Source organism: Parasteatoda tepidariorum, unplaced genomic scaffold (genome assembly GCF_043381705.1).
Source record: "Parasteatoda tepidariorum isolate YZ-2023 unplaced genomic scaffold, CAS_Ptep_4.0 HiC_scaffold_1579, whole genome shotgun sequence".
Lineage (NCBI taxonomy): Eukaryota > Metazoa > Arthropoda > Arachnida > Araneae > Theridiidae > Parasteatoda > Parasteatoda tepidariorum.
Genome location: NW_027261438.1, coordinates 2,163 through 11,584, shown reverse-complemented (window position 1 = coordinate 11,584; position 9,422 = coordinate 2,163). Strand labels below are relative to the sequence as shown.

At 30.0% G+C, this 9,422-nt stretch overlaps 1 protein-coding gene across 1 annotated transcript; it reads left to right on the top strand.

Annotated features, from left to right (window-relative positions):
* Positions 1–393: 393 nt before the first annotated feature.
* Positions 394–9,150, top strand: LOC107446511 (all trans-polyprenyl-diphosphate synthase PDSS1-like; the record flags this gene model as incomplete). Its single annotated transcript, XM_043056970.2, is given in 7 exon segments — positions 394–527; positions 1,840–1,978; positions 3,764–3,853; positions 4,724–4,855; positions 6,317–6,397; positions 7,501–7,614; positions 9,070–9,150. Coding segments are annotated over 7 exon segments (771 nt in total), but the record flags the coding sequence as incomplete, so codon positions are not given.
* Positions 9,151–9,422: the final 272 nt, after the last annotated feature.

Here is a 9,422-nt window from a genome sequence, read left to right as displayed (position 1 = left end):
ACTAATTTTCCGTCTTTCTAGTGTTAAGTTTAATTGCTACAGATAAAATCCGTTTTGTCTGAGTTTTTCGTTTGAATTGCAAACAAAAAATAAAAGGGATTTTACTGCTTTCTCTAAAAGTTAAGTGGCTGCGAAAGTCAATTCAAAGTGATTTCTCCCATGAAATGTGTTGACAAGTTAGAAATATTTTGAGAAATAGGGAAAGTGGATGTAAAAGAAAAGTTCGTTATAAAAATTATTTCGCTATTTGGAAGCTATTTTCTGAAAAAATTTCCAAAATGTTCTTGGTTCCTCGGGAAAAAAAAAACGCAAAATGGAAGTCCGTTAAATAGAAGTCCGACTGTGTGTGCTTATTTATATATTGTGGAATAATGTTAATGTGTTATTCAACAGGAACTGTGGACAAAAAGCCCTCACTTAGAACAGATCTCTAGCTATTATTTTGATGGACAGGGCAAAGCATTCCGACCTGTGATGATTGTCTTGATGGCCAGAGCACTCAATTTTCACATATTTGAATCAAACAGGTGAGTTCTGTTTGCTTAAAAATAAAACATTTGACACTTTGTGAAATAAAAATGTTAGTGGTAGCTGAGAGTGAAAAAATATATCCAGTTCTTGTTTTGTTTTTTCATTCTCGACTATTACGGTTTTTGTAGTGTTATTTTCACCTTTATTTTCCATTTTTCGTCTGCAATTTAAAAAATTTTTTGTTTCAAATCGCTTTTGTATCTACATATTCAGGCCTGGCAAGTCTTCAAAATGGGTGCTTATTTTTGAACACTCAACGCATGTTGTCTTTTTTTGAAGCTTAAATGTAGTTCAATTAAAATGATGTTTTTAAATCATTGAGGATCATTACTGTTAAAAAATGTAGTAGCCAATATAGTTAATGTAAAGTAGCTATAGCAATAAAACAGGATGCTTGTGTGACTTATAAATGTCAAGTGTGGGCAATATTATCTCCCATATTTGATCTTACACGGGGAAGCTTATCTGTTATTATCAAAATGAAGACAAATGATTGCAAGACAACTTCTTCACTGCATAATCCTTACATAAGTAGACCTTACATAATCCTTATTAAGTAGTCCTTACATAATTTGTGTGCATTGTGAATGAAATTGTGAAAACTTTTTTTCAGCATTTAAAATTTCATGCTTTATTCTAGGCTTTATGTTTTATAACCGTTGTTGAAATGTCTACCCAATTTTATGGGTTTACGACTACTAATGTTCAACTCCGTAGCCTTGTAATTTTGAACCCAATCCAGAAGACAAGCGAACTCGTGAATCAAGTTTTGGGTTAAATTTTGCTTTCGTGGTGTACTTTTTGATGGAGCTAACCCACATTTGCGTTACATGGAGAGAAAAACCACGAAAACCTCCCACGGTTATCCTGACAGCAAGGAGACTCTAACCCATGATTCATCTACCACTGAGGATATTTTACGTCAGCACTGTGGTTGGTGCAAGCCGGATGCGTAATTCGTATCGACCCGCCATTGGTGGGGTTCGAACCTAGTTCACCTCGTTGTAAGGCGAACGCTATATCCCCTGAACCATCACGGCTCTTATTCTAGGTTTACCTGAAAACACTTTCCTCATTCTTTGAAGTTTTTAAATTACTTATATAGAGGAAAGAGAATTTGTCATGAAGGGTTTCAATCTGAGCGTAGCGTCCTTTTAAGAGTTTTTTTTTTTTTTTATTCTGTAGAAGGTGCATGCATAGCCATTCTTAGTTGGTGAAGCGATTTGTTCAAGTTATTTTGTGTATTGGTTTTACTTTTGCAATGAATAATTATATTTTGTGATATGAATTTTTTATTGTTGTTTTCAGACTTTTGAATACTCAACATAGGATGGCCATTATAGCAGAAATGATTCACACTGCCAGTCTGGTACACGACGATGTCATTGACACATCTGATACTCGAAGAGGCAAATCAAGCGTTAATGTATTATGGGGCCAAAAAAAGGTTTCCTTTCTTTTTTTCTTCTTTTTTTAATAAAAACATATTTATTATTTTTATATATTATTATTTTATGCACGCTTTATTTTAGATAAACGTTATATTCATCACTAAATGTTACAACTGTATTTTTTATCTTTATCAAACTATGTTAACCAATGATGTAGTTTGTGGATTAAATTAGGTTGACCATCGTCCCAGGAGAACCAAAAGACTCGTAGCAAAGTTTTTTTTTAAAAAAAACACTCAAAAACTCACCCCTCTATCTTTCCAGTTATTGAAAAACAAAGTACAGTAGGGAACCGATTATCCGGAACGATCAGGACCATCGCTATTCCGGATAACTGATTTTTCCGGTTTTCTGAATCGCTTCAAAAAGCCGTTTTTTTTTTTATTGCTAACCCAACTAAAAAAAAAAATATTTGAAAATAATCTTAAAACGATGAAGTAATACACTAATGATTATTTCCAAAATGATGGTAAGGTAAACATCGTTCAAAAAAGAAGGAAAAATTCTAAAATCGTATTGGGAAAAAAAAAAAAAAATTTTTTTTTTAAATGGCGGGAAAATTTACCGAATTTCGTTCCGGTTTTTTGGTTTTCTGATTTCCGGATAACGGGTTCTATACTGTATTTCTGTTGTCAGAATATTTAATTGGGAAGCAGTGAGTTTTCAAATATCCTTTTAGAAAGAGATTTTAAGTTTTCCTGGAACAATAATTAGATTATCATTGAAAAACTTCAATGTTTAACTAGCAAATGACGTGCAAAAAAAAAAAATTGCGGAAAGTTTCAGGTTTTTCAGAAACTTACAAATTTTATAAATAAGAACTGAAATAAAACTAAAATGGATTAATTTGAAAGAAACCTGTAAATATTTTTCAAATTAAACAAAATAAAAAATAGATTTGATGTTTTCTTTCATTATTTAATTTTTTCAACCTTTTGAAATGTATAAATATTAGTGTGTTTTTTCAGGTACCCAAGTACTGTTTTGATAAAATTTTACTGGCAGCTCTATATTTTATTTATGAATTTATAACTATATTATTATTTTATGTTTGAAAAATTGATTTTTTGATGTAATTGAAATATTAAGCAGTGTATATTTGTTATAAAAATTAAAGTTAAAAAAATAAATATGAATTAAATTATATTTTAATAAATAAAATTAAATGATTTACACTTATTTACGTTTGTAAACAGTGGATTTTCTAATAATTTTTTTAACCTACATAGGCTGCTACACTATTAACTGGAAAATAGAACTTAACTAGTATGTGAAATTCTATTTAAAGTTTCAAACGCTCTTTTCTGAAAATTTCAATACACAATTATAGAAAGGAATAATCATAAAAAAAACAATTCATAGTTACTTTATGTCAGTTATAAGTTCATAACTGTCATAAATTAGTCATAACTAATTTATGACAGTCATCGCAATTTTAATTTTTCTAGATGTCATACTAATTTTTTTATAATTATATTTAATAACCATGAGTTGGTACCCTTCCCTTTGACTTTACATTATTAAATTTCCCAAAACATACTTTAAAGAAAAAACAGAAATGTTAGGAGTTTTAGTTGCTACAAAGATTTCTGTTTTTATCCAATAAAAAAAATGTTTTTTTATAAAAGTTTTACGGTTGTACAAAAATGAGTGCATGCCTAATTGGAGCTGATCATCTTAGTTTTCTGGTTTTGTATAAAGAACATAACATGCATGGTGTACGTTATTGAGATATCTTTTTGTTTAATTAATGAAGAAAATATTCCCTTTTTTCCTTTTAGGCAATATTAGCTGGTGACTTCATATTAGCTCAAGCTGCCAGAATACTCGCTCAGTTAGGAAATGAAGATGTTGTCCATCTTTTAGCTCAGGTGAAGATTTTAAATTATTATTTCAACTGCTTGTAGCAAAAGTAATGTGTTCATTTTTTAGAGTACTTAAAAAAGGTGACTTTATTCATTAGCAATTTTAAAAAATAGACTTTGACAAAAATTGAAGTTGCTTTTTTCCAAGTAAAATAAAATTTGTGTCAAAAATATTTACATAATATGCATAAATATTAATACTTTATTCGTAAATTCTTATTCATCGAAATAGGATTTGAACTGAGCTTTGAAAAATACAATAGTTCACTGCTCTAATTAAAAAGTTCATCTCTTTAAAAAGGTACCTCTAGATCTTGTTCAGGGTGAGTTTATTAAATACATTACAATACTCATAAATATTAATATTTTATGCTTAAATTGTAATTCTAATTCACCGAAATGGGATTTGAACTGAGCTGTGAAAAATACAATAATAATTATCTCTCTAATTAAATCTTTAATTAAAAAGTACTTCTCTTGAAAAAGGTACTTCTTAATCTCATCCAGGGAGAGTTTATACAATATACACTATGCAATGCAATACAATACAATATAATATTTATATAATATTCATAAATATTAATACTCAAATTTGTAAATTGTAATTCTAATTCACCAAAATGGTATTTGAACAGCGCTTTGAAAAATACAATGATAATTCTCTGCTCTGATTAAAAAGTTCTTCTTTTTAAAAAGGTACTTCTAGATATTGTTCAGGGAGAGTTTATACAATACAATGTTTATACAATATTCATAAATATTAATATTTTATTCGTAAATTGTAATTCTAATTCACCGAAATGGGATTTGAACTAAGCTTTGAAAAATACAATAATAATTCTCTGCTCTAACTAAAAAGCTCTTCTCTTTAAAAAGGTACTTCTAGATCTCGTTCAGGGAGAGTTTATGCAAATGAACTGTTCAGAAGAAGAATCTGAAAGGTTTACTCACTATCTCCAAAAGACTTTCAAAAAGACAGCCAGTCTGACTGCATACACATGTAAAGCAGTAGGTATAATTCATTTACTAAACAAATATTTTTGAATGTTCCCATCTTTTTACTTTTGATCTAAGTTTTCAGAATAATTTTTGGTTCAAGTTTTCTGTAAAGTTAGAAAAAACTTTCTTAGACGCATGCCCACAACCAAATGAATAAAATAAAATGTTACAAGACTTAAATTGAAAATTGGTTTTTACTTCTTCAAATTTTTCTCTAATGCCTAGAGGAGTGACGAAAGAGTGAGAGAGAGATTGTTTTGCAAGTTACCTTCAATACTCAATAGAACCACCCCTGTCATTCTGTATGGTGCTCATCCTAAAGGTTGCCATGTATTACTTGTCCACTAAAATGTTGTAACAATTTACTCCTAACCGATAAATACTTGACTCATTTTTACAATACTTAACTTTAAAAAGATTTAGGATAGCATAAAAGGCAGGAGGGATAGCAGAAAAAGTTATGACATTGAAACATTTTTTTTAAATGTTAATAGATGAAAATCTTAATGGAAGAACCAGCTAAGTGTCATTTTTAAAAAAAAATTGAGATTTCTAAGGAAAAGTTCTTATTTTAGCTTAGAGATTGGGCAGCTCTGAGGAACAAGGCACATCAACCAGAGGTCTATTGTATCTAAACCCTAGATCATGACTAGCAGAAAAGCTTTATAGCTGAGACAAAGTTCAGCAAACACCTTACACGAATCTCACGTAGTTCCCAGCCTTTAACAAAATGTTTTTCTAGATACTCTAATCTTTGAGCAGAATAGATTTCACGCTCACTAAGTATATGTTGTGATATCTGGTGTGTTTCAGAATGTTCGCCTATCTTTTCTTCGCGGTTGTACTATGTGCATAGCTGCTGCCGGCCACTGTTTTGAACACTTATTGTAATCACATGCCATTAAATTTGCTTTTATAACTTGACTTCATCGTTCTTTGTGTGTTTTTGCCTCATATAAGAACATAAACTTTGACGCCCTTTAGCGGTTTTGCGTTTTGTTTTCGACTATGCATTCTTTGATAAAAATTGTTTGCTTGGGTGTGTACAATCACTTCCTAAAATTTTTGCCCATCTTTTTAGAATCACCCTGTATATAGTAATACTAGTACTTTATTTATGTCTACACAATACGCTATTGGCGGATGATCTGGGAAACATCCATTGGAAAGTTCAGAAGGCATGCCGTCACAATTCTGATCCTCTGCAGAGAATATGGCACCCCCGCTTTGGTAGCCCAGCGACTTGTTCGTGAACTTGAGAGCACTTTATGGTAGAACAGTTTAGTGACCACACATAAACAGTGCCTTTAAAAACTGATCAAAGGTTATTTATCTGCTCAGTGACCTTTACCAGCGACACTTGATTTCAATAAACAATTTTTTATTAAAATTTTTATAAGCATTGATCAATTTTTGATAAAAACAAGATCCTGAAAAGAGAGGAGAATCAAGTTGTGTTTATATTTGCAGGCTGCTGTACTTGGTGGAGCTGATCAGACACTTCAAGAGACGGCTTTCCAGTATGGAAGAAATGTTGGGATTGCATTTCAGGTATGATATATCAGTTAATTTATGTTAAATGTCTTTCTTCCTACGCCCAGTTTTTCGCTCACAAAATAATTTAATCGTAAATAATTTTCCTTGATAATTTTTTTTTGCTCTGAAAAATTATTTCATTGGTGGTGCTGCATGTAGGAAAAAATTTTTTTTTGCTATCGTCGCGGCACTTATGCAATACTGTAAGAGCAAAAAGATTGCATTATATATTTTTTTAAATGAATATATTCTCGTATAAAAAATGGGAAATTTTTTTTCTCTTCAAAAAATCTTGATTGGTTATTAGGCAAATAACAATAATTTTAATGGTTTATCACTGGGACCACTTAAAAAGTCAACCGAAATCTTTTTGTCTACATTAAAATGAAGTTTTTAGGCTTTCAACTAATTTCTCTAGATATTCTTGATCACCACCAACTCCATTTAATATTTATAGTTAAATAAAGTAATAATTGAAAGAGTTTCGAATTGCAGAGCACTATGGGATAGCAACCTTTAAACTGGTTATGTCTGATGTGCATTGATAGATTTTTTACTAACTGACGAAATAATTCATATCTTTTGAATTTTTTTGTTTTTAAAATTTATTATTATGTTATGTACCCTTATGTTTTTTTTTAAATTTAATTAGCTTCTTGATTTTAAAAATTATGTTATTACTTGAGGATTGCAATTGGTTAGCATCTAGTTTTTTTCCTTTTTTTTTTTTTTTAAATCATGCATAGTTTAAAAATGCTTTATTTTATGTGCATTGAGTGTTTGGGTTGATAAAAATGTGTTTAAGTTTGTTATTGAATACCTTAAAAATGTTTTATTTTATGTATGTGAAATTTTTAGTCGATATGCCAAGTTATAGGGGTCCAAAACATTTTTTTGCCTGGAGGCCCTGCTTGTATTAAGATGACCCTGCTAATACTCTTAAGAGTCGACCATACACCCCTATTAGACATTTTTCTTCATTGAAATATGTAGTCACTGTTTTATTCCTTGAATTCAGTGACACTTTTTAGGTTGCTCATGTGTATTATAAATGTTATTTTATTTGTAATAAAACTTATTCTTTGTACTCTCTGAATTTTCTTAAATATTTCCTTCAGCTAATTGATGACTTACTCGACTTTATCTCCAGCCAATCAGAAATGGGTAAGCCCACAACAGCCGACTTGAGGCTAGGTTTAGCTACTGCTCCTGTGTTATTTGCAAGCCAAAAGGTAATTTTGTTTCAGGCTTTTATATTTTTTAAAATTATTATTTTAACGATCTAGCTGCGTAAGTTTTTTTTAAATCAAAATTTGTTTTAAAAAAGTTACGTGTTTGTTTGTTACTTATTTCACATTTACAAATATTTTAATGCTCTTTTCTTAGTGAAAACTTTTTTTTTTTTCAAACATTTTGGTAAAAGATTTTTTTTTATAATAGAATTGATTAAAAAAAGGCTGTCAAAAATTTTTAATTGAAGAATATTCATATAAAAGCTCAATTTTGAAAATTAATCGTTAAATTATGATTTAACTTGTGAAATACTAAGGTAAAGCATTTTATACTACAAACATTTGGAATAGAAAATGAATCATCAGATTCATCCTCATAAGCGGAGGAATCCGAGAAATTCGTATCTGTTCTGCCGCATCTGTCTTCAATATATTTGAAATCAGAGTCAGTACCTCTAACAGTGTCAGAATTTTTTTCTTCGGGAATATAGGTTATAACCTATATTCCTGGAAAAAATTCTGGCTTCACTCTCAAAAGGCTTTCTACCACATATATTTGAACTATGAAAAGAGCATGCAAAATGCAGCAAAACATGCTGTATATTTTGCAGAAATATGGACAAATATTGCCATAAGTAACCCTGATCAGAATAAACAATTAAATTTAATTTAAAAACTTAAATGAAACCACTAACAGGAAAAAGTCAGGTTGCATGGTTAAATAAAATTCAGTCCCGCTGAAAAAATTGCATTCCTGCTGAAATCGCTGGTTTCGCAAATTTTGCTACTTCACATTCTTGATGGAATACAAAGCATAACTAAATAAAATAATATCTGCAGTTTTTTGTTTTATTTATAATGGAATAAATAAACCAAGATTTTTATTCTTTGAGAGTGTTTTTTTTATTATTATTTATCCACCAAATTTAGAAAATAAATTCTGTTTGATAGAACTCTGAGGTCATTGAAAATCATTCTTTTTTTCCTCAAAAATACTGTTGAACATGAATAATTCAAACTCGCTAAAATCAAAATTTGAGGTGGTTCACATTTTTTGATCAAGTCTTTTAACTCAATTTTAATACTCGCAATTATTATAATTTGTCTACTCTCCCAGCCAATAAAGTCTGAGGACATCTACTGCTATGGAAACAAGAATAGCGCATTTCAGGGAGAGTAGCTCTCAGGAGAAATATTCCCTTTCTCTCATCAAAACCTGTCTTAAGCAATGGCCCCACATCCCTACTTGAAATAGTTATACCTCATTACCATAGTCACCAGCACGGGTCCAGACGAATGGCAAGGGGAGTTCTTACTTTAGATAAACTATATAATTTCATTCAAATGTTCAGTTGTTACTTATTTCAGGGTTCAGTTTGAAAACAATTATTTTGTGAATGATATGTTTTATCATACCTTTTACTGCTTGTTCTATGAAAATTTCTTTTATTTAAGTATCCTGAATTAAAGCCATTGATTCAAAGAAGGTTTTCAAAGTTGGGTGATGTCGAAAAAGCCTATGAAGCTGTTATTAACGTAAGTATAACCTTCATACTACCTTCAAGCAGTAGTCAAATTTTTTTTTAGTTACTATTTTTAGGAGACTTAATTCAGCAGGAAAGCTTAATTTACAATCAAGTATAAATCCTCATATTAAAATATGAGGAATAATTATGATATATTTATTCATGTTATTTACATGAGCCAGTTTGTTATTCTAAGCAATATTTTTACAAACTTTTTCTTTCAACTTTTTATGCCTTTCTCAATAAAGAATACTTAATTTGAGATATGCTAAGAAATTATTC